General features: G+C 42.5%; 4 protein-coding genes and 1 non-coding gene across 7 annotated transcripts; 4 read left to right on the forward strand and 1 right to left on the reverse strand.

Moving 5' to 3' along the window:
* Positions 1–6,950: 6,950 nt before the first annotated feature.
* glb1l (galactosidase, beta 1-like) lies at positions 6,951–12,941 on the forward strand. The gene is made up of 16 exons (XM_070976224.1): positions 6,951–7,211; positions 7,461–7,630; positions 7,720–7,870; positions 8,200–8,260; positions 8,344–8,438; positions 8,508–8,688; positions 8,782–8,840; positions 8,923–9,044; positions 9,325–9,365; positions 9,447–9,565; positions 9,663–9,737; positions 9,822–9,911; positions 10,036–10,149; positions 10,303–10,434; positions 11,474–11,701; positions 11,825–12,941. The coding sequence occupies exons 1-16, from the start codon at positions 7,146–7,148 to the stop codon at positions 12,026–12,028; spliced, it is 1,908 nt and encodes a 635-aa protein (XP_070832325.1). The 5' UTR covers positions 6,951–7,145; the 3' UTR covers positions 12,029–12,941.
* ankzf1 (ankyrin repeat and zinc finger peptidyl tRNA hydrolase 1) lies at positions 12,855–17,636 on the reverse strand. Of its 3 annotated transcripts, none has more exons than XM_070976221.1 (16): positions 17,544–17,636; positions 17,014–17,165; positions 16,812–16,930; positions 16,546–16,648; positions 16,227–16,438; positions 16,020–16,126; positions 15,730–15,883; positions 15,137–15,359; positions 14,941–15,039; positions 14,675–14,842; positions 14,423–14,551; positions 14,028–14,310; positions 13,826–13,937; positions 13,558–13,725; positions 13,393–13,463; positions 12,855–13,273 (listed from the first exon to the last, which is right to left on the reverse strand). In XM_070976221.1, the coding sequence occupies exons 2-16, from the start codon at positions 17,135–17,137 to the stop codon at positions 13,147–13,149; spliced, it is 2,199 nt and encodes a 732-aa protein (XP_070832322.1). In that variant the 5' UTR covers positions 17,138–17,165; positions 17,544–17,636; the 3' UTR covers positions 12,855–13,146. The 3 variants fall into 3 exon arrangements, with proteins under 3 accessions (XP_070832322.1, XP_070832323.1, XP_070832324.1); XM_070976222.1 differs by having other exon boundaries at positions 12,857–13,273; positions 14,675–14,839; XM_070976223.1 differs by lacking the exons at positions 12,855–13,273; positions 13,393–13,463 and having other exon boundaries at positions 13,564–13,725; positions 13,864–13,937.
* Positions 17,637–19,746: 2,110 nt separating this feature from the next.
* Positions 19,747–19,819, forward strand: trnak-uuu (transfer RNA lysine (anticodon UUU)). Its single transcript has one exon. It is a non-coding gene; the product is annotated as a tRNA-Lys (tRNA).
* A 477-nt stretch (positions 19,820–20,296) lies between these two features.
* hce2l2 (high choriolytic enzyme 2-like 2) lies at positions 20,297–22,136 on the forward strand. The gene is made up of 9 exons (XM_070975726.1): positions 20,297–20,356; positions 20,445–20,487; positions 20,579–20,641; positions 20,752–20,907; positions 21,049–21,166; positions 21,321–21,499; positions 21,690–21,771; positions 21,858–21,982; positions 22,080–22,136. The coding sequence occupies exons 1-9, from the start codon at positions 20,297–20,299 to the stop codon at positions 22,097–22,099; spliced, it is 846 nt and encodes a 281-aa protein (XP_070831827.1). The 3' UTR covers positions 22,100–22,136.
* A 1,081-nt stretch (positions 22,137–23,217) lies between these two features.
* Positions 23,218–24,707, forward strand: hce2l1 (high choriolytic enzyme 2-like 1). Its single transcript, XM_070976555.1, has 8 exons — positions 23,218–23,289; positions 23,384–23,435; positions 23,513–23,572; positions 23,653–23,805; positions 23,888–24,005; positions 24,120–24,298; positions 24,403–24,484; positions 24,575–24,707. The coding sequence occupies exons 1-8, from the start codon at positions 23,218–23,220 to the stop codon at positions 24,705–24,707; spliced, it is 849 nt and encodes a 282-aa protein (XP_070832656.1).
* The last annotated feature ends 546 nt before the right edge of the window (positions 24,708–25,253 follow it).

Consider the following 25,253-nt stretch of genomic DNA (forward strand, 5'->3'; position numbering starts at 1 on the left):
CTACTTATTGCACTGCTCTATTATTCATGTCATCATATGCTAATAAGTCATATCTTATCTTCATAACTTGCACTATTTACACCACATCTCATTGCTGTCAGTGTCCCGGAGACATCTGGATAAATGCACGTCACAGTTCATCCAATACTACAGGAATACAGCAGGATGATACATTGGTTAGCTGAGTATCGGGTCTGCTTTGCTGATACAAAAACATTTGTATCAGCAGCAAACATTTTTGCTGCAAATAGTCTTGTGAGTGAAATTGAAACAGTGAGCAGATGTGCTCTCATAATGCAAAGTGGCCATCAGTCCTTCAGCCTACAAGAGTGACCAAAGCAACTCGAAGGTCTCATTTTTATCATATCAGTGAAAATCACATGGACTGAGGATAAAGGGAATGGAAAATGTTTTACAAAACGCCAGTGCTGCATTGTACAAGCTGTAAAATGAAAAGCCTGGAGGCAGTTCACATGCAGATCTACATGATCTTTGCCCCCACTTCCTGCTCTTGCAGCATGCGGAAAGATGTACATGCAGTAGCAGCGAAAGACAGAGCCAAAGCTGGCAAAACATACATACATACACACACACACACACACACACATATATATATATATATACACACACACACACACACACACACACACACACACACACACACACACACACACACACACACACATATATATATATATCTCACAGGTTTTTGTTTTTTTGGAAACAGAGCATAGCATGTGGGGAATTGTGTATTTGGAGGACTGATGGAGACAGAGAGTCTATGCCGATCCTCTCACTGGCAGAAAAGACCTCAGGCAAAGTCATTCAGGTCGGGTGGAGGACCCTTTTGCAGCCTCATGTCCCATAATGGGTAAATCTGGCTCATCACATGTGATGGAGGTCCCATTGACTGAGAGTGACTGTTTGATTAGACTCTGCACAGGCATGAGCTGTTAGTCACAAGTTTAACTAGACCATGATAATCACTTAACTAGAGGTGGTTTGATTATGTGAAAAGCACCCATCCATGCGTTATTGCCTGAACCGTAAGAGCCGGCTGAACAACAAGCACAAACATTGATCCACGCTCAGTTAAATCATTATGCTACCATCTGCTTTTTTATGGCTTATACTTAAAGTCAATGGCAACAGTGTCAAATTCGACAAAGTCAAAGTACTGAAAATCCACACATAGCTTCCAGTTATTCAGCTGGAAATATTACACAAGTGGGACTGTGGCCAGACCTGCAACTACTGATGAGGTGTTAAAAGAAAGCACATTTGGAATCTGGAACACTGGAACATTCATCTAAAAACCTGATGACAACAAGCTATTTTGCAATATTGGAAAAGTTATTACAACCCCGAATCCAAGTTGGGACAAACAGAATGTGATAATTTGTTAATCCTTTTTGACATCTGCTCAACTGAAAACAGCACAAAGACAATATATTTAATGTTCTGCCTCATCAACGTCATTGATTTTTGTAAATATCTGCTTATTCTGAATTTGATGCAGCAACACGTTTCAAACAAGTTGGGACAGGAGCAACTAAAGACTGGGAAAGTTGTGGAATGCTCCAAAAACACCTGTTTGGATGACTCCACAGGTAAACAGGTTCATTGGTAACAGAAGAGAGTATCATGATTGGGTAAGAAAGGGGCATCCTGGAAAGGCTCAGTCACTCACAATGGAGGATGGAGCGTTTACAATGTGCCCAGCATGCAACACCTTTACATACTGGAATACATAAGAAAAAGGGGAAAAAAAGAGACCTTAAATAGAGCAACAGAGGAGGGACACACATGCAGTAGATATAAATATAGATATAGATGTAGATAATATATATTAAGTAGACAGAAAAAGCAATAGTAAAATTACAATCTGAATAAACAGAATAACAGTGTCAGTAGATAAATTACAAACAAGTTAAGTGAATAATGAGTGTAAGAGGTGAGTTACACAGTACAAGATCAGTCAAGTCATTCTTACAGATGGGAGTAATGATCGAATGATTGTTTCTGTTGAATTTCACTAATGAAATTGATGTGGTCAGTGCCGATTCGTCTTTCTGGACGGGGACGCACCCAGAGAACAAAGCAAACAAAGAGGGAGGGAGGAGGGAGAGGGGATGAAATTGATTGAAACAAATGTAGTTTAGCTAAGACGGACGGCAAGAGGAGAGGAGAGAACAGCCAGCATCCAGATAAAAACGGAGCATCGAACAATATCATTAAACAAAGGTGATTCAATCTTTATCGGATCACTCTGGCTGGCAGCGTCGCTTTAATGTGTAAATATGGTCGATGACAAATCCTGGTGCCACATTTATTAGATTATGTGGCTGATCCAGGAACACCACAGGGCCACCAGGTCTCCAACTGAGAGCATTACTCACACCTCTGTCAACAATCTGCTGTTTTTATGAAGATGACAGGACAAAAATACTCTTTAGGTGATGACAATTCAGTGGATTCAATTATACATGTTTTCTTCTGTTCCTTTCCCAGAACAGGTGCATGTAAATGCAAATATCAGCCAAACTCTCGGAGATTGATTCAGAAAAAAATCAAAGTTTAATTTAATATAAAAACTCTAAACAAACTTTAATTCATTCTGCATTTTACAATTCTATATTGTATACACACATATATAGCGAGAGAGAGCAGGTAAGGGAAAATAAATGAAAATATATAATATAAACAAATAAAATAGATTCACTTAGTCTACAGCCATGTTCATGGCTTGTGGGGGTCTATGAACAGCTGCACTTTGAAGTAAACATTTCTATTTTCAATCTTATGTCATGCATTGTCTTTATTTTCATCATTATTTTATTTTTAAAAGAAAAAAATCCTGAGTCACTCTGGGTCCCACGAACGTCTGATAGTTGATGATAGTTAAGATTTGTCAGTCGGAACAAAAGCATTAGACCAACTGGCTAGCGTGGCTAAAATTAAGCCATAAATTAAGTTGAGAAACTTGTGTGTTGACAGTCAATGTATTACCAGAAGAGGTGGGGAAAGAACGGAAAGAAAGACGTTCATCACTGTGATTAATTTGCCATAATAAGCCTGTCCGACAGCTATGATGGACCTCTGTGGGTTCAGTGGAATTAGTCCAGATTTAACAACAATATCCCCCCCACAAGCATTCCTCCGCAGACATACTTGCACCCCAAACGCATACCGTACCTTCCTGAAGGCTGAGGAATGAGGGACAGCTCACACACTTCCCATGCTCTCCCACACTGTCAACTTCCTGTTTGTATATAAAGCTTCATGTTTCATTGCTCCCACAGTAAGATTATACTCTACTCCCTATCTGCTCCTATCTGTGGCTTCACTGCTGTAAGAAACCTGGAAAAGCATGCCGAGGATGCTCCGAACTGCTGAGTTATAAAATGCAAACATGCCACTGGACCTTTGTCATTTTACCGGGACGTTATTGTTTATTGTTAAGTTCCTCAGAGTGATTTTCTCTCAGAGTCCAATGTATTAGCATCAGTGAGCCCAGCAGTGACTCACTAGCCATTCAGATCCTGAGAAAAACACGGAGGGTACATTCCCGACAGGATCCTGAACTCAGGACTGATACGGAGACTGATATGTGGGGAATTCTGCAGCACTGCCTCACATCATATGATTCAGCCGTGTGAATCACACACAGCTCAGCATTTAGATATCCCCATAAATGTGAGGCGAACAATCAATGAGCTTTACCTCTCCAGGTCAGGTAGAGGTGGAAGAAGCGTTGAGATCCTTTATTTAAGTAACAGCAGCAATACCACAATTTACAAGTACTCCATTCTAAGTAAAAGTACTACATTCATCACTTTGCTTAAATAGTAAAATAGCTCCTGTTATATTCCTGCTGCATCAGCGTATGAGAAACAGTTTAATGTCGTAGCTGCAGGTTTAGCTAAATTAAACTACTTTGTGTGGTTGGGTAGTTGAGTCTCACAGCATCATATTTTATGAACTGATCATGTTTTTTATTTAAATATTGATCTTCAGAGTAACCAGTAACCCACCTAGCAAAATCTGGTCCCCAAAATGAATTGGGAATATTGTTCTTTGGTTGTGGGAACATTTTTTTGAACGGTCCTGCACAACGTTCTCTACATGTAGTCAAACTGTAGTAAAAGCAGTGTTGTTGTTACCTGACCAGAGTGTTCTCAAAATTATTCCTAAGTACGGTGCTAGAGTAGATGTATTCTGTATGTATTTTTATTATTTTTACAATTAGGACATCAGTGTGGATTGTCCATAAATCATCGGGTTGGTGGTTGGATTATCAGCTCCTTTTGTCCACATGTTGAAATGTCATTGAGCCTCCTGTTTCCCTGCATGACCAGGTGAGCACCTTCGTTTTCCAAATCTGGCACCATCAATGTGTGAGTGTCTGTGTGGAATAAACGCAGTACAGGTTACTCCTGATGAGTAAACTGTCCCTTTAAATGTAAAGGAGTGTGAATTGATGGCGTGCCTGTTTAACATCAGCTGTTCGAAATGATCTGAGCTGTATTTCCAGATGGTGGTGGTGGTGGTGGTGGGGGGGGGTATCTGAATACACCTGCCTCCACCAGAGACAACAAAGACGGCTTATTTTGGAAGTGGTGGGGCAGAGGGGACGGTTCAATCTAATTACAGGCTCTGGGGGGGATGACTTCATTGAGGTGACGCCCGACCCTAGAGTGAGGGTTTTCCTGAGTCTCCCGTCACATTAGAGACGGGCCTCTCCAATTACTGCAGGCAGGTCTGGTCTGTACCTTTATGTAGTAATTAAATGGCTGACTATGGTGTTTTGCAAGTCAAACGAAGAGTTTCTGAACCCATGTGTAGTGTAGTAAGTGCAACCTGATCTCACGACTTACACTGTTTCTCTGATGTTTGTATTAGTCTCAGTCACTCCCTTCAGACCTCCACTCTTGCGGGTATCTCAGTAAGTGGTGCTGTCCTCAGTGCATTAGTCACTGGGTTTTTCTGTGGCTTAAACATCCATTTTCCACAAGCTTAGGGGCTCCAAAGATGGGATACTGACAAGCTCTCCTCAGGCACTATCACGCTCATAACTAAATTACAAGCCCATGTATGTCGTTCCTCCTCTCATTCGCAGGACAATTAGCTGCGTCAGACAGTGGGCTAATGAGCCACAGAGCCAGAGCATTTCTTCTATCTGCCGTTGAGATCAGCTGCCATTAGCAATTGTGAGCACCCCTCCTTTAAAATCTTCCTAAAATGGAGATTGATGAATAAAGAGGCAGTGCAGGAAACAAGATTACTGTGTAGACAATCATTACTGCTGAGGGAGTGGTACTGAAAAAAAAAAAGAGTAAAAGCATCTGAAAAAGTGTGTGCGCGCAGAGCCATGTGAACAAAATGACAGGCCAGTAGGCAGATGCAGGCGTTATTAACCCAAATTACCAGGATTAACTTCTTTGTGTTTACATGACAGACAGAGATAAACAGTTTTTCCCATTACGCACTACAACATCAGCCACTTCACTCCCACTTAAGAGCTCTCTGTAACCATAATGACGTGCAGGCCAGCAGCAAATGTGTACTGGAAACAACTTTGATTTTCTTTGAGTGTGTCAGCCCACTCGCTGTGTTTTGTTTGTATGGAAAAATGCAATTAAGCAGGCACAAAACCAGCCTTTGAGACTACTTCAGCGAAGGGGGGAATGAGTGAAAATATTAGTGAATAACTGGTCCAGACTTTGAGATACTCATGCTGCTCTGAAATGGTTTGTGTGTTTAAGGATCAGTGTTAATGAACTCTGAGTGTTTGGAGGTTGTTTTTTTTTTTTTTTTTTTTTTTTTTTTTTTTTACCTTAGAATATATTACAACCATTAAAAAAACTTCTTTTATAAGGATTAAGGCCTAAAACTTTTAGGCCCATGATTTGATTTGATAATTTAATTCAATACATTTTCTTTTGAAACTGTCCCATCTGTGACAAAACTATCGGCTCATTTTGGTTCTCATCAAGGTATTGAAGCGCCATCTAGTGCTCTGTATAAGAATGTGGCTTTATCGCACACATTCAGTTTTTATTAGAAGAAAACTACAAATGCTTTTAATACATCACACTGACATTATCTCAGCATCTTGACAGTCACAGGATCCTGGTATTAAAGGTCCACATTTATTTGAAAAAGAATGACAAACTCTCAAATAAGCATGTCAGATTTAGGATTAAATGGTGACTTTTAACCATCATTCAGACAACATGGAAAGACGGACAGACACAGAGACACAGAGTCCTGCAGCTCCAATAAAGCAAACCGTTCCTGAACTGGCTGCTTTGTTACTGTGCCATGCTAAACACAATGGGAACTGTTGTCAACCTATATAATGCATAGGATGACTGCATGTTGGGACAGTATTGTATCATATGGTGGCTCTATTTTCCCTCAGCCTACACAGTTACGTACTTTGAATTTATTTCTATCTTGATTAACTTTGGAAATTTACTCTTATTTAGGGTTTATTCAAAATATAGCATACACTGAAACTAATGTTGATTTTTTTCTGGTGGGCCTCTTTGGTGCCTAAAATACATGTTGCTGCTGCTCCCAGTCTACAGCAGAAGCTTCCTAAACCAGTGCTGCTGCTGCTGGTGCTGCTCCAAACTGGGGGTGTGTGGACCACCATCTACTGTAGGTTATGCACTGACTATTGATCAAAACCTCCAATAAACCGAACTAAGTTTCATCATCTCAAAGTGGGCTGAACAGAATCTCCAGCAAGCATTTCTTTATTATTTATCCTCTAAATAAATGCATCTTTCAGGTGGTCGCATTCAGCAGAGGACTGGATTTCTAATGAAAAGTATTGTCTTGAATGGGGCAGAGCAGAGCTGCAGTAAGAGGGGGAGGGACACATAGACTGTGGGGGTGGGGCTTGCATACAGCCAGGACAAGGTTGAGCTGAACCCGGCGGAGTTTAGGACCCGGCAGCTGCCCAATGAGAATCACATGACGGCGCTGTGCTTTAGAAGATAGTGTTCCTCCACCAGTGATCAGCAGTGTTGACCTGAATGCAGCATGGCTGTAATAACACACATGAAATCGTAGTACCTGAGGACAGATTAGTGATGTATTAGTTTGGGTGGAGGTCTCGCAGGAAGCCCGCGGACATGGCTGCTGGGCTCTTACTCTTCATTGGAGTGAACGCTGCGTGTTTGGCTGCCGGTGGAAACTTGGTAAGAAAGACAGCATCTTCAATAATAGCCCAGTCACCTGATCGCTCACAGATTTGCAGTTCCTGGAAACTTTCTTATCCGTTTCAGATGGGAACGTGTTTTTCATGATCTGGGTTTTATAAACGGGAAATTGTCTAATCTAATGTTAATACATTCCCCCCCTGCAGACAGATGCTGAACACCACCCTGTGCGTAATGGAAAGAGTCATTTCAGAGTGATATAATGCAAACTTCCTCTAACTCCTTCAGGTCTCAGGAGAAAGATCATTCTCTATAGACTACAAAAACAACTGCTTCCTCAAAGATGGCAAGCCTTTCCAGTACATCTCAGGCAGTATTCACTACTCCAGAATCCCACGGGACTACTGGAAGGACCGGCTGGTAAAGATGTACATGACTGGACTCAATGCCATCCAAGTGTAAGTTCATCACACTCTGAAAAAATGCACTTTTACGGTCGTTTGGCATGTTCTCTCTCATCTGTGAGGGGTCGGCTCTGCCTCCACAGATATGTGCCCTGGAACTTCCATGAAGCTGCACAGGGGGTCCACAACTTCACAGGGGACCGAGACCTGGAGCATTTTTTGGATCTGGCCAATCAGACGGGTCTCCTGGTCATCCTGCGTCCAGGACCGTACATCTGCGCAGAGTGGGAAATGGTGAGAAATTGAACTTCTGCTTATTGTTACTGGTTATTGTGTTGAACAGCTGTGGGAGCAAAACTGGTTCGTGGCACTACAGTGAAGTTAACTATGTTTTATACTTTTTTTTATCACCTAAATATTCCTCATAAAATGTTTAAACCTCGATCGAAAGTTTCTTAACTGTAAAATGTTTCTGTCCTCATTACAACATGTAGAATAAATGTCAGAACAGCAGACTTCAGATCAGAAATCAGAGACGTGATCTCCAACAGCTTGTATTTGATAGAATATCTATTTCTTGTTGATCTTTTGTTAAAAGAAAACATGATGTTCTTCCTTCCCAGGGCGGACTGCCAGCGTGGTTACTCCAGAAACCAAACATCATACTTCGCTCAGCTGACACAGGTATGACAGACACCTCCTGTGTGTGTCTTTGTCTTTTTTTTTTTAATTATAACGCAGCATTTATTTGTTTCCTTCTGCTCCAGATTACGTCGAGGCAGTAAGCAACTGGCTGACTGTTCTTCTCCCCAAAATGAAGCCTTGGCTGTATATCAACGGGGGCAACATCATCACGGTGCAGGTAGAGCATTGAGCTTTCTCCATCAGTCAGTGTTTTGCTGTTGGTTTTGATGATCCTCTTTGGCGACAGGTGGAGAATGAATATGGAAGCTACTACGCTTGTGACTACAACTACATGCGTCACCTGCGCACCCTGTTCACCTTCTTTCTGGGCGAGGACACGGTCCTGTTCACCACGGACGGGAACACAGACAGGGAGATGACATGCGGGAGTCTGCAGGGATTATACGCCACAGTGGACTTTGGCACAGGTGCATGAAAATAATGAAGAAGATGGCGAGATCTACTGTCTGAGGATACTCATAGGGAACATTTACATTTCTAATGTTTATTTCCTGACACAGAGAACAACGTAACTGAAGCCTTCAACCGGCAAAGACGGTTTGAACCTCGAGGGCCTCTGGTTAGTTACTCGTTAATTCATCCACCTTGATAATTACTGTGTCATCAAACCAAGCGTGTGATGGTTTTAAATGGTCTCAAAGGTGAACTCGGAGTTCTACACTGGCTGGTTGGACCACTGGGGGGATCGGCACGCCGTGGTCGATGCTCAGAAGGTCAGCAGAGTGTTAGAAGAAATGCTAACCATGGGGGCCAACGTCAACATGTATGTCTCCCCAAACACTCACACATTTGGCTGGTCACGGGTTTCATTTTTGCCTAAATTTATTTTTTTTAGGACAGCTGGGCGAACTGAACTCAAACAGGAGCATAACATGTGTTTGATGGGGACTATTTTCATGACAGTGTAGCTGGAATCAACTCACATCCTACTCTTCAGTCCAATTGTTGTTGATTTTGGTCTTTTCATAGATTTGTGAACAATAATGAAAATATTGAACACGTTTTGCTGCTAAGTAATGCAGTCTACCCCTCTCTCCTCTCAGGTACATGTTTGAAGGAGGCACTAACTTTGGCTACTGGAATGGTAAAGTGGTTGGTTTTCATTATCGGCGTCTGTTTTGGATCACCTCACGTGCGGCTTGTGGTTTAACTCATCTCTTTGTAGGCGCCGATCATGACACGAGGTTCCGGTCAGTGGTGACTAGTTATGATTACGATGCCCCGCTGTCTGAGGCAGGAGACCCCACGGAGAAGCTGTTGGCCATCAGAGATGTCATTAAGCTGGTACCACTGATCGAACTGCCCCCCACTAAGGCTGATGTCCTGATTACTCTCGTACATATGCGTGAGATATAATTAATGCATCGCCGTTTCTCTGCAGTTTAGAGAGGTCCCCTCTGGCCCCATGCCACCAGCAACCACCAAGTTTGCCTATGGGTTCGTCAACCTGAAAAAGGTATTACCACTTCAGGTTTTAAAGCATGTGAAGTGTCTGATAATGAGCCAGATCTCGATCTTAATAGTAGACACACTTTTCCAGGTTGGAAACATCAGCGAGCTGTTGAACACCCTCTCACCCCTGGGGCCGGTGAAATCCCAGCACCCTCTGACGTTTGAAGAGATGAAACAGGTATGGGGTCAGTCTGAAGGCAACAACAGGGGAGGGACTGGTGCTGTAGTGACAGTAAACCTCTTGAAACGTGGAGAACTTCTAGACTGTTGTGTCTGCAACCTGTCATGTCTATTGTGTTCAGTACTATGGATACATGCTTTATCGGACCACGCTGCCCAGGGACCTCTCGCAGCCCACGCCACTTATCTCTCCACTGAATGGGGTTCATGACCGTGCATATGTGTCCGTCAATGGGGTAAGCCTTTACAATGATCTTTTGTGTCTGCTAGCCAATCAGATTGTCGGATCGGGCAAAGGGAAAACATCACAGGTTAAAACCGAGCGTGCTTGCTTATGTCAGATTTTTGATTTTTTTTTTTTTTCTCTCTCTCTCTCTCTCTGTGGACAGGTTTTCCAGGGCCTGTTGGAGAGAGACACCGTGCTTGTGACGAACATCTCTGGACAGCAGGGGGACACTGTGGACATCCTCGTAGAGAACATGGGCAGAGTGAACTTTGGCAGTAAGATCAATGACTACAAGGCAAGAGAACAAAGTCTGCTCCCAATGAGACTAAATACATTTTCTCTGCACACACCGTCATCTCTTTTTCACCTCTGTTCTGCTGAGATTGTCTTTACATCCCCTTTTATTTGGGCTCCCACAAACGTCAGTATTGTATGCGTAACATTAATAATAACTACTAAAACAACCCTTTCCTTTGTTTGTTTTGGTTTGACCTTATTAAAACAAAGGAAATAGAAAAGTATTGATGTCATGGTCCTCCCCTTTGACTTAAACTAGACTTTGAAAGGTCACAAAATACATAAATGACCATAAGGCTAACTTTTCTCTGTTCTTAGAGCTTCCGGAAAGTGGTTGCTTCTTTTCCACAAAAGACGTTCGTTGTTATTCCAGATGATGGTTTGCATGAATAACAGAAGACTGGATTTTAAATTCGTCCACCACAGTTAATCAAGATGTTCTTTTATGCATCTCAACAGCACTGTAGAGTTTATCTGGCCGCTCTGAAGCTTTTTTTAGATGTTTTCAGCAGCCCTTGACCAGATGATCGGGCAGAACTCCAGAAGTGGCTGAACAACATCAATCGTAACAGACGATGGAACATATGCAGAACACTCCCTTGAAATAGACTTGTCCTTTCCCACCTTGTAATCAATCTGGTCATACAGTAAATAATCACTATCACAATAACAATCACTCACAAATAAAATGCTTTGTATGCACCCTTCTGATGTAGAGATTAGACCCCAGAGTGCTTGAACTCTGGTAGACCGGTCATGGATAAACTGACAGAAATTCACGTAAAACCGATCTGTACAAGTGCTCCTCCAGTAATAATTGTGGACTCTTATATGGGGTCTTGTGTCTCAAGGGCACCAAACAGAACATCGCCGATGCAGCCGTGGTACCAGGGACAGTTTCTGTGAAGAGCTGGGAACAAACCACAAAGACTAAAACTTGAAATGATTCTGAAAACTGAAGACTTCTTTCTTGGCTAGAGTAAAACCTGCACTCACAAAGCACAAGTATTAGCTGCTGAACAGTATTTGTACTGCAGGGCCTCTTGAGCAACCTGTTCCTGGGCAAAGATATGCTGACTGACTGGAAGATTTACCCTTTGGACATTGATGGAGCCATCGCTGGTGGGTGGCCTCATTCAGACAGTCAGAAGGCCTCTCCTGGCCCTCTGAAGGAACCTTCAGTTGGGCCGGTCTTCTACATGGGGACCTTACAGCCCAACGGCCTGGCTTGGGACACCTTTCTCAAGCTCAATGAATGGAAGAAGGTAATGCTGATTAACTTTTGAGGACATTTTGGCACCAATGCACTGAATTTGTATGAGGGTTTACAGCCCAATACAAGGAACAAAATGACTGTATCCTTTCTTATGCTATCATCTTTTTATCAGGGCCAGGTTTGGATTAATGGTGTGAATCTGGGACGGTACTGGCCAGCCAGGGGCCCTCAACAGACTCTTTACATCCCTGGACCCCTGCTCAGCACCACCCAGCCCAATAACATCACAGTGCTGGAGCTGGAGGGGGCCCCAGCGCACCCGCGAGTTCTCTTCATGGACCGGCCTCTGCTCAACGCCACTGCTGGAAAGTCTTGACAGAGCGTGCTGAGTTTTGTCGCAAAACTCAACACGCAGCAACATTCAACTGAAGGAACGCTACATCCTCATATATCTGTTCAAAGCACAAGAAATCACTCGAGCGATGTAGTCCTCCGAACAATTCAGCTGACACGAGGAAACGCATCATTTCTGTGGCATCATTATTCTTAATCACTTCAGATTTCAGTGTTTCACTTTTAGCAAATGCTTTATCGATCCAATGTCATCTGCTTTATCCTTTGACACAGCTGCTTCTGTCAAACGGTGATCCAATGGCCATTTTGTCTTCAAAGGGACAGTTCACTTCAAAAAATATTCAAAAATATTTCCCCCCTCTTACCTGTGGTGCTGTTTATCCATCTAGACTGGTTTGGGGTGAGTTGCAGAGTTCTGAGGATATCAGCGGTAGAGATGTCTTCATGTTCTTGAATGTCAAAAAAATACAGCAGTGTCTCTTTCCAGAAATCATGATCCAGTTACTGTCTGTTAGCTTTTAACTAATCTCCACAAACCAGCAATGTCAGACTCAGGTTCGGGGAGTAGATGCAGACTTCCCTCTGTGCAGTGATAGTGAGAGACAACACAGTCTGTGGATGATCTTTAGCGAGCGGGTCAGCACGAGCCGAGTGCCATCTAGTTCCATTATATTTGAGAGAAGGCAGAAATCACTGCAGCCAGTATCTCCACAACTCTGCAGCTCACACCAAAACAATCTATGGATGGATGGCACTACAGGCAAGAGGAAAAACAGGCCTTTTTGATATTAGGGTGAACTGTCCCTTTAATTCATTCACTGACACGTGGAAATAATGACAATGATGTACAAACAGTATTAAAGGTTTTTTTTATTGCATTTGCTTTTTTACCTTTTCCATTACTGCAGATACTGTAAATAAATTACCAGTGTATTACATTATGTTTTTGAGTCTATGCACCAGGTTGATCATCAATCATCTGCCATGATAAAATCATATTTGAAGCGTAGATGTGACAATAGGATAATCATTTATTGATCCCGCCCAGAGGGGACATTCGGCAATAAACTACCACATCAGACAAGGCTGCAAAAAAAAATCACTTTTAATGAGGTAGCTTCCTTCCATCTATAATGTTCTTTAGGTCTTGCCTGGAGGAGCGTTGGCTTTGCGATGTGCTTGGACACAGCGAGGGGTGCAGAACGAATACTCCAGGTACTGAAATGGGATCTTGCCCAGCAGAGACTCTCCACACAACCAGCACCGCCTGGTGACAAAGACAACCCCCCCAAAACTGTTTTTTATTTGAGAAAAAAACCCAAACATTTCCAGCCATGCTTAACGAGTGCATATTAGAACTGAGAGTCGGCTCTTCGGGGGACTTACTTGACATTGGAGAGGCTGACTCCTTTTGAGGCCACTTGCTCTGCTAACCTCCTCTCTGCTGCCAGAGCTCTCTAGAAATCAAAAAAAGGAAACAATTATCATTTTCAAGATTTTTTTTTTTTTTAAATCACTTCAATATCAAAGATTAAATACATGCTCGCTCACCTTTTCACGGTCAGTCAGAGATGCAAACCTTTTCTTTTCCTCTGCCTCCAGCTCTTGTTTCCTCTTTTCTTCCTTCTGCTCTTTTTCTCGCTGTTTTCTCAACACCTTTTGAGCCTTTTTCTTCTCCTGCTGTTTGGACTCAATCTCTGCCGTTAGTGGTCCGGGGACCTTGAGTTACGCCGGGGGAAAAAATTAAATGACTTTATATGTTAATGTTCTGCTTCTATTTAATGGGATGCATGTCAAAGGTTAGACTGTACACTCGTACCTGCGCCCTGGCGTAGTCGTATTTATCGGGATTCTCACCCATATATTTACGAAAGACGTTCCTCGTGTCTTTGTCAGGGGCCACGATATACGGGGTCTGCCCTTTGTTATCCCTGTAAGAGAGTATTGCGTAAGAGTCTGAGTCTGCTGCAAGTTTTCCCACTGAAATTTTACATTTACTACACTTACATTATTTTTCATACCTGCAGGCTGGGTCTGCTCCTGCATCCAGGAGCAGCCTGACCACGGCCTTTTGGGCAGCTGCCGAGGCAACATGCAGCAAAGTGAACCCGGACGAGTCTATGGGCTTGTTCAGGAGAGAGAGAGGACTTTGGACATCAGAACGGTCGCTCTCCGGCCGCTCTTCACTCTCTGCCGTTTCTCCAGGTAGCTGGAGGAGACTGCGTACAGCGTCCACATCCCCAACCTTACACGCTGTAAACAGGGCATCCCTCAGGCCATACTCCCAGGACTCGTCAACAATTTCTAAAAGAGACGGGACAAGCAAAGCTCAATAATAAGAATCCTAAACATTAGATATTACAAAAGAAACAGGTGCAAGATAATGAACTACAGTTAAAAATATGCTCTTACTCACCTTCCAGCTGTTTCTTACTCTGTGCTTTCCTCTTCCTCTTCTTGGACTGTGTTTCTTGAGGGGTGTCTCCTGCTGGTGTAGCCTCTACCACCTCCTCCTCTTGACTGTCTGCCATTGTGTTACTCAATTCTGTCACACGTGGATATGAAATTTCAGAAACCTCGGACAACTTTTGTGTGATAAATAAGCATTCATTGGATTTCTATAATGTAGCTACAGCCTCTTACTGATGACACACAGGACTGGGCTTACCCTCATTTTGTATTTTGGTTTCCTCCTTCCTTCTTCTCCTCCTTCTCCTGTGCCTGGAGGGACAGGTTTCATACTCCCTGAGGTCCAGAGTTCCTATTGTCAGCTCCACCATCTCCAGCTGGATCTCTCCACCCTCTTCTGTATCTGAGTGATCATGATTTTCTTCTGCTGATGTAAAAAAATAAAGAAAAAGTACTGTAATACCACATTTCACAGTAAATTAACAGTGTTGACACAGCACTAAAATTCAGAGTTGGTAAGCTTACCTTTCTCTTGATCTGTATTTATTTGTGCTGTAGATTTGACAGATTTCTTCCATGCCTTCTTAGATGGACTGAAGACTGCAGACATGTCTGTGTCTTTCCCTAATCAAGATATTTTGCACACAGTATTGATTATACCTTGGCTGGACGACAACGAGCAGATAACATGTCATTACTCCAAGGATATAATTCTGCTTACCATAAACATGGACGGTGGAAAGCACCTCATGTACCCTCTGCACCTCTCGAAAGGTCGCCCTGCGTGTGGCAAATGGAAGTGTGCGGATCCTGGGATCTTTTTTGTCAAGCGGAGCTGCGCGACCACCAAAAAAGATGGTTTTATTGTAGCTGGGGGCTCGTACAAATATCGCAGAGGCCTCCTTCAAGTGTTCAGCCCAGCTTACCAGGAGATCCTGAATGTCCTGGAAAAAAGATTATAAAAGGGTTAGGGTATGCACATGAAAAACTTATAACTGAAGTGTAGAAAAAACAGCAACTCCTACAAAGAGTGGACCACAACGAATGACTTCACAGCATTTTACGTGATGTGCTTTCCAACTTTAGAACTACATTCATTGATGAAACTGAGTTTAAATAAAATGTATACAATAAATACAAACCTTTGGACACATGACTAATGACGATCACATGAATCATCATTCGCCGCGTGCGAGAACATCAACCTTCAAGAGTATCTTATTTTTTTGTCCTCTGTGAATAAAATAGAAAACCTCATGTCTATCATTGCAAAAGAAAGCATGACAGTGCTGTTAAATGAATGAAAAATCTCACCTTGACTAGCGCTGCCTCGTTGTGTCGCCTCAGAGCAGCTCCTGCAGACTTGGGCGTGTGACTGCGGTTCTGAGAGTCTCTGAGTCCTTGAGCGGTGCCTCTCTTCGCTCGCACTGTGTACCGGTGGAAAGTCTTGTGCTGAAGGACTTCTCTTCTGTAAAACAAATACATTTTGTTGGGCTGATGCTTACACGTTACTGAGCTGGCTGTCCTTCTACAATTACAATTCAAGCCATGATGTGTAATCTAAGGTGCTAAAAAACAAACAAACAAAAAAACTGTCCACCCACCCTTGGAATACAGCGCCAGCAAAGTGGCCTCCACCGGTCATGATAATGACCCACACAGTCTTCTTACTTATGGCTTTCAGGGAGGATCCTGCTGGCTCATCATCTGACTGACATATTACAGGAACAGAACATGAAATTAGAATTTAAAAAATGAAAGGTCTGTTAACGTGCAGACCACACGTTGTCCTGCTCCGTGCTGAGACTCACCTTGCCCTGCAGAATGCAGCGGTACACTGATAGATACTGTCCTGCTGAGTTCTGGAAAAAGACCTTGCTGGAGGGCCGGTCCGTAATTAACCTGGTTTCAGCTGAGGTCTCATTATCTGTACCAGTGACGTTGTTGCTCTTTCCCCAACCTTCACTGTCCGAGTCTTCTTCCTCTGAATCAGACTCAGAGCCTGAGATACTTGACATGTCTCCTGTAAATCAAACACTGAAAATCAATCAAGTGTTACAAATGTCGACGGCCCATCACTGCTTTCTCATTAAAGGCCCAGACAGATGTGTAGGACTCCGGACTCCTCACCAGCTCCAGTCTTCCTCTCAAACTCCTCAGCTGTGACTGGTGCCATTCCCAACATCTTTTGCCTCAAGTTAAACCGATGCCAGTCGAGCTTGTAGTGCTCCATCTGAAATTTAAAGGACAAGATTGTAGTATTTAGTAGCATCTAGTGGTGAGGGTACAGATTGGGACCCACAGAATACCCCTTGTTTCCAGTCTTCAATACAATCGACAGCCCTTTTATTGTTTGTTTTTAATGAACAGAGCAGTGTTTGAAGGTGTGCTCTCACCTGTTCCTCACGGTTGTTAAAGGGGCACCTGCAGGCTGAGCAGACCATCTTGTCTGACACCTCTCTGACCAGGCTGGACTCCCGCTGTTTGTCATCCTCTGGTGATTTCTCTTCCAACTCTAAAAAGAAGGAAATACAAGGACATGTTTCAATCAGACAAACTAAGGGCATTGTCTTTACTACAGCTATGATTCCCACATACCGTCCGGGGCTGGGTCAGAGTGAGCAGCCTGCTCCAGGACGGGCTTCACTTCCCTCAGCCCAATCAAAGCCTCATCATTTGGGCACAAGTCAAAGATGGAGCGGTGGTCGGCGCAAGTCGTCATTGTCGTTGTTGTGTTTTTACCTCATGATCTGCTCAGACAATAGAGACAGAGAAACATACTGTAACTTTTGATTGGAGTTATCCAAAATAATAGCCTTCGTCCCGACTAATCCACAATAATTAACTACACTAGTGTGTTGTTAGTAACTTAGTCACTCTCTCCTTTCTGTCGGACATGACAACACTACTGTCATGAGCCGGTAACAGCGTACATTTTACTCTTTATAAAGCTAGCGTTATCTTTGCTGATGTAATATTACTGGCGTTATGTGCTCCTTGAACGACACGTGTAGCTGGTGGTGACTAATGGCGGCCATAAAAGACTGCACTGTCCAGCTTTTCTAATAGGTCTTTAAGTGAATTACAACTAATAAGTCACAATAAGTAACAAATAGCAAATAACTTACCATAAATGGATGACTCAAAAAGCTGGTCTACGTTACGCTAACTTCTGCCTCTTCCGGTTCTACCTACGGAAGCCCGACAGCATCAACAAAGCTTAACTGAATAAACGTTCACGGCAAATTTGCGCAAGAAGCACACAAAGCCTGAATAAAGATTTGTCTCAAACATACTCCAAAACACTTAACTCATTAATATTTAACCAACAAAAAAATGGAACTGCTGCAGGGAAAATAAAAATCATGCAATGTTTATATGTGTCCAATACTACAACAGTCACATCACAATGTTTACATAAAAAGTACAATATTTCCCTCTGAAATCTAGAGAAGTAGAACTATAGTAAAAAAAACACACAAAAAAAACAAACCCTGAAATGTTCAAGTAAACTACTATTACTCTTGGTGAATTGGTGGATGGACTGACTGCCGCTATGAAAATTGTGTGTAATCACAGTAGTTGAGCAAATCTGCTTAGTACTGCAGGTTCCCCCTCAGGGCAGTCCACAGAGCTATCCTGCTGGACTATTAGGCACAAGTGGTTCTGAGACAAGATCAAATCAAACACTTGATTTGGTTCTATACAAAACTGATTATGCCTATCAAATAAAGTTCAAAATAAGAATAAATGTGCCAATCTACGTGACAAACATGTCAATTTTGATTCAAATGGGTTTGCTCTGATTTCTCCTTGATTTGTGGTTAGTGCACAGATCAAAGCTTGTGCTGTTGGCAAAAATGACAAACTTTGTGCTTTACCAGTATGTAGAGACCTCCACACCTCCCTTACCTGCTATATTACTAGCCTTGGCCTCGTTTCACCTTCAGAAACTCAACAGTGAGGCTCCTCACCTTGTTTGACAAACTCGCTCCTTTCCTCTTCCTTTGATCTCTGAAAGATAATAAATATATAGTGAAATCAACTTTGATTCATGAAAGGGCATCCTATCTATCCTTTGCACAAAGCACAGCACCTGACCTGTCCGCAGAGCTTTGACCACTCAGTTATTGAGACGGATGACTTTTCTCTTGCAGCTCAGTTGCTGCAACAGATCAACAACTCCACTTTTGTCCATCATCACATCTGTACTATGCTCAGTTTTTCTGGCACTGCGAGTGAGAACAGGTCTCAATATGCAAACATAAAGTGAACAAAGTAAGAACAGTATAATTGTGTATATTGATTGACCAAACTTAAGCAGGGCTGAAAGCTGCTGGGTAACAGGTGTGGACACTGAAGCAACTCAGGTTAATCATGTAAAAAGAGTGGGCTTTGGGATCTCTTTCCTGTAAGGATGAAATATTGCAACTTTTCAACAGAGAGGTCCAATAGATAAGTCAAAATGTGTGCTGTGAGAAAGGCAGGCCTATGTTTGAGAGGTGGCTGGGTCATTGTGTTTGGTCTGCATGCTGGAGCGAGTGTCTCATGTTTAAATCTCACTGAAATGAAAATGAAAGAAAGAAAAATGAAAAAATAAAGGATTGATTTGGTTCAGGTGTTTGTGGTAGCCTACCATTGGGCCACTTATTGGGTAAAAAGATGCCATGCTGATGCTGTTCATTCACTGGCCACACCGTTTCAGGTTGAGTGATTTAGGGGAGGGGCACAGACATGACCCTGATATAAAGGGTTGACTCGAAATTTTTATGATTTTTACACTTTATTCCAACGCAAGTCAACGCAATAGATACGAAAAACACACTTCCTCAGCACGCAGTCTTTTCTGTCTTTCCAGTCAGTGAGTGTTGGCATCTTGTTGGCATCTTGTTGGCATCTTGCAGCTCTTTGGTCGCTGCAGATAAAGAAGAGGTATTACAACGCTAAAACACGTATCTTAGTTCACCATAGTGACGGTGGCGAGCTTCCATAGCAGTTTCTTTACATTAATGGTAATTTCCCTTGACAATGCGCAATTTTAGTATTAACGCACTTTGCTGGAAGTTAGCCACCGACGTGGAACCTTGCAATTTTAGCTAATGTTAACAGTTAGCTAGCACGGGTAACACAAGTTGAACCGTGGACCGTGCCGTGGATTTTTCGTGTTGTGTTAGAAATGTATGGTCATAAAGTATGGTCGTGATATCATGCTTTACTAAATTAGTGGTTACCTTTCAGGAATTGTGGACCTTTTAGAATCAGGATTTGAGGTCTGGTCGGATTGTTCGCTCGTTAACACTCATAAGAAGTACTTCCAGTGAGTGTGTCAGAGCCCGGATAGCTCAGTCGGTAGAGCATCAGACTTTTAATCTGAGGGTCCAGGGTTCAAGTCCCTGTTCGGGCGGTAATTTTTTTTCCTTCAACAATGTATTGAGCATGAGAATATATCATTAACACACAGGTTTAGCACGAGTTACACATCAGCAGAAATTAGCAGCGTAATTTAGCATGTCAACTCTTGGTAATCTTAGCTTCAGTAGAGAGAAAACAGCACTCCTGGTAAATGTATGAGACATCTAAAGCCAAAAATTGCACTGAACCTGTGCCAAACATTAAACCTTTTAATTTAAAGCTAGTCATTGAAGTGGAGCTGTTATTACACTCTGTTGGACCTTACATTATCCTGCTGTTGGAGTTGTTGTTTATGAAAGAATCAAACTAATTTGGGGATTAAACTCACTCACAAACAAATAACAGTAACCCTGTAATTTACCAGAGATAATCATGGGTATTATCTCAGGACAGTGTTTGGGGACACCTATAAAGCTAGGTGTTAGTGCAGGTAAAATGGCAACACTGAAGACCTATCTGACTGGCAAAGATGGAGCGGATTATCCTCTTGTGCGTGGTTTCCACCTGTCTCTCTGCCATACATGCTCAGGTAAATATGCATGGGAATGGAGTGGGATTTTAAGAAATTCAATGACTGCGACAGACTTGCCAACCACTTTATCTGTCTTTTTTTGCAGAAATTTTTCTTCAGTCCAAAATGGGGCCCCATTGGCTATAAAGGTGCTTACAATTTGGATTTAATCTAAACTTCAGTGTAAGTGTGACAGCTGTAAAAACGCACATACTAACTAAAAATTCTTCTTTTTTTCAGAACGTGAAGAGCACGGTGATGGGACAGCAATGGATGAAATCATTAAAGCCAACGAGTTCCATAGTAAGTTGCACACAATTTAATTGAATTCTTTTGCAATGTACATAACTTAATGTAACGTATGAGCTCCTGTTCTTCTAAAATGACTCAATTTTTTCTTATTTATGTCACAGCTTCCCGAATCATAGACGGCACTACCAGTCTGAGAGAGGGAGACATTGCTGTTTCTTCTGGAAGGCGCTCCAAAGTCTGCTTTGCTCGTAGCTGCCTCTGGGCTAAGTCAGTGGATGGACACGTCTATGTTGCATATAAGCTCTCACCTGATTACAGTACGTTATTTTAGTTCTTTACGTGTAAATAAATGCAATGCATTACAGTCTGCTACATTTTAGAAATTCACCAACTTTGTATTTAATGACTTATATATTGTCTGTTCCTCATCCGCTCTTTCTTAACATTTAAATGAACAGCTGAAATGGAGACAAAGCTGATAAAGAAAGCGATGGAAAACGTAGAGAAAGGTACCTGTGTGCGGTTTGTTCCTCGGACCCACCAGCGAGACTACATCGACATCCAGCCAAAGTCTGGGTGAGAGCCTTTGCTTTGAAAGTTTGATTACTCCACGGGCAAAATGTTTTTTCTGCCTGGAAGAGAAGTGAAATGCAGAGTTAAGTAGCAGCAGTTCTGTTGAGTTATGTGAGTTGAACTGAAATGGATAAACCTTCAATTATCAATAATCCAGGTGTTGGTCCTACCTTGGAGCGCGTGGTGGAAGACAGACTGTGTCTCTCCAGAGCCCTGACTGCGTCCGGGTTGGAGTGATTTCCCATGAGTTCATGCATGCCCTGGGCTTTGTGCACGAGCAGTCCCGCTTCGACCGGGACAACTATGTCACCGTCTTGTGGTCAAACATTTGGAGGGGTAATTTCAAAGGGGCGGGAAGGGTGGTGGCATTGGGGGAATGAGATCTCCACAAATTGTAGATAAAAAAACATATGTAGAATTAACTGTGCTTATATATCAAAGATGTACAATGATTTGCAGCATATAGAAAAACTGCAAAATCAAAATGAATACTCACAAATATTAACTATGCAGTAATTTCCAACAGATCGGTTGAGGAACTTTGAGAAATTCAAGACAGACAATCTGGACCTGCCATACGACTATGGCTCAATCATGCACTTTGGGATGTAAGTAATCATTTGATGTAGATCACCCAATATATTCTACTGTGGTTCATGTATTATAATGTAGCATATAATATGTATATCTTTAGGTACGCCTACTCTCAGGATGGGGAGCCAACCATCGTTCCTAAGAACAGCAAGAACATAAGGCTGGGCCAGACGATGTTTCTGAGCCACATCGACAAGCTGAAAATCAACAAGCTTTATAAGTGTGGTTGGTACCAAACATCCTGAACTAACCTCCATGTTTTCAGAGCGAGTGAACATCTCATTGTCAAATGTCTGATTCCTTTCTGTCTCTCTCTCCGCAGGTGACGTGGATGAATACTAACCAAACGGATTTGAGATGAGACAGGAATGTACTGAAAGCTAATATCATAAGCGCATATGAAATCATGGAAACAGTTTCAATAAAGATTGATTCAAGCTTTCTATCAGCATTTTCTCTGTGTGCATCTGAATCCTGTGTGTTTTAAACAAGATCATGTAGCTGGTGTTGAGAAGGTTGAGAAAGTGAGCCCGGCTGTGAAGTTTTACAACAATAAAGAGGGAAAAAATACTGAATAGTCTGGTCGTCCAAGTGTCCTTGAATTTGAAGAACATGTAATCCTACCTGCATGCATGCTTGCACACATAATGCTACAGTAAAATAAGGTTATTGAAGAATTAAGGAATGGGTCATGTTATAACATTTAACAAATGCACGATTTTAAGGATATTTTAATCAGTGGAAAAGTGAAGAAAACACTTACCTGGATGAAGAACCAGTTTGTGGTATGACAAAACGTGAATGTATCCATACTTGAAACCATGCATCCTTAACTCAGATACAGAAATTTTAGAGTACTAATGTCCGTGCAGTATCCACAGAGGCAACTGCCAACACGTGGGATTCCCTCCTCAGTCCATGCCCTTCAAATTGGCCCCTTGATAGACATGGAAATAATATTTGGAGAAGGATAAGGCTTTGTTTTTATATACTTACCTGTGTGACCAAATGATCGTTGTCAAGACAGTTATCAGATGATAGTTTATCACAAAATCACTGGCTGCTAGTACAGTCAGACACAAATTGCCTGTCTGTTGGACTGGGTGGACGGTTATTCCCCAGGCAGCAACTGCTGAGTTGTAGCACGTCTAACAGCAAAACACCTTTAAGCGTCTCATTCCTGAAAGTGCTGAATCTTAACATGTGCTACAGTAAGTACAGGGCACAAGTGAAGGTCAGCATCAGGACCACCTGTTACGGATCAGCAGGGGACTTGAGCAAATTACATACAGTGGATGATGAGGGGTCTTAATCGTGCTTCATCATAGGACATGCATCCAATCAGTACAGAGCACTGGAGGAGAAGTGGGTATATAGATTCAGTGGAGGGGAGGACTTCATTTAGCGCCTGCATTGGAAGACTGCAGACTGAACCTGGTGCACCAGTCTGAAACACAACAATGCGTTCGACCATGATCCTTCTGGGTATCTTGTTTGGCTTGCTGACCCAGGCGTACGCTCTACCTCTTAAGGTCAGTACCAAGAGAAAGTACTTCACAGCAAATACCCCTTTTTCCTCTTGTCATGCTTTGCAGCCTGTAATTGTAATGCGCCTTTGTCTTGCAGAATTCTACTGAAGTGCACGAGGCGAAGCCGAGGTTGAAAAGGAAATACTCAGGTGGGCTTAAGTTACTTGTACATGCATGTAAATAATACTTTACAGAGGAAGACTCTTAAATCTGTCTTTGTGTTCAGATGAACTCACAGAGCGTGATGAAATGAACGCAATGGATCAAATCCTGATCGTCAACGGCAGTAAGTGAGATGCAAATTATATTACGATTCAAGTTTTTTTATTATAAGTTTGGCCCAATTAAATGTTTTGTTCTCAACAGGGTTGCGAGTCCCCCGAGGACTGTCATTCAGAGAGGGAGATATTGCCAGCTCATATATACGGAGTGCCATAACCTGCCCTGGCAATGCCTGTCTGTGGCCTAAATCCATTGATGGATTTGTTTATGTCCCCTACATCCTCTCTCCGCTATATGGTAAGAAACCACAGCTTTAAAGAGGTGGGAGGCGCTGAGAGTTCAAACCTTTCTGGTTAACTTTGCTCTTTTTTTACGGTAGATGACATGGACAGAATCACCATCGAGAATGGGATGCAAGACATTTCCACTGAAACGTGTATTAAGTTTGTTCCACGCACTCATGAAGGCAACTTCCTTGATATTCAGCCCAGATATGGGTGAGCACGGCCCCCGACACGTGGCTTTTACATGTCTTGAAATTGTGTGTGTGGTATCTGAGGTGTGATTTTGCGTTGTGATGGTGACACGTCATTTCTGTTCCGCACCTTAAGCTGCTGGTCGTTTCTGGGGCAGACTGGAGGAAGCCAGACCCTGTCGCTGCAGACCCCTGGGTGCATGTGGTCAGGAGTGGCTGCCCACGAGTTAATGCACGCCCTTGGCTTTGTGCACGAGCAGTCTCGCTCAGACCGAGACCACTACGTCTCAATCGTATGGAAAAACATCTTGCCAGGTGAGGGTGAATGATCACCTCCCGACATTATGTTACTGAAAGCATTTTCTTTTCCTTTTCTCACCAAATGCGTTTTATGTCCTTTGTCTTTTATGTTTCGACAGACCAAATGCACAACTTCAGGAAACAGGTGACAAACAATCTCAATAGTCCGTATGACTACGGCTCTGTCATGCATTATGGAAGGTGAGCTGCTCTTTGATGTGACAGAATTATAGCTTTTGCATGTGTTGCTTTGGCGTCACAACACCATATACTTCTCTATCTTTCATCCAGATATGCCTTCTCTGAAGATGGTGGACCAACAATCATCCCCAAACCTGATCCTTACATTCCCATTGGCCAGAGAGATGGGCCCAGTATTCTAGATCTTCATAAGATAAATGTCCTATATAACTGCGGTAGGTGAACTTATATATGGAAGCCCTAAAAGGCCATGGATCAACATAATTTTTTCGCTCCATTTTACCGTGATAACGAGATAATATTCCACCGTTTTATCGTTATAACGGCATAATATTCCACTGTTTTAACATTATAACAAGTTAATTTTCCGGTGAGGTAGGATGTCAAACCAAGAGTACAAACAAACACATGAACAGGCTCAACTTACTGAGTGTGCAGCTGCAGGAGAGCATGTCCAGGTCTGGCTTCAGTCGGTGGTGTTCAGGGCAGCAGAGCACCGTCTGGTTCGGTGGGTTGATTTGACATCCTACCTCACTGGAAAATTAACTCGTTATAACGATAAAACGGTAGAATATTATGTTGTTATCACGATAAGACGGTGGAATATTATCCCATTATAATGATAAAACGGTGGAATATTATGTCGTTATAACAATAAAATGGTGGAATATTACCTCGTTATCACGGTAAAAAGGAGCAAAAAAATATGTTGATCCATGGCCATTCAGGGCTTCCGTACTTACACATAGACTGACTGAAAGAAATCTTT

This window comes from Chaetodon trifascialis, chromosome 12, assembly GCF_039877785.1.
Source record: "Chaetodon trifascialis isolate fChaTrf1 chromosome 12, fChaTrf1.hap1, whole genome shotgun sequence".
Lineage (NCBI taxonomy): Eukaryota > Metazoa > Chordata > Actinopteri > Chaetodontiformes > Chaetodontidae > Chaetodon > Chaetodon trifascialis.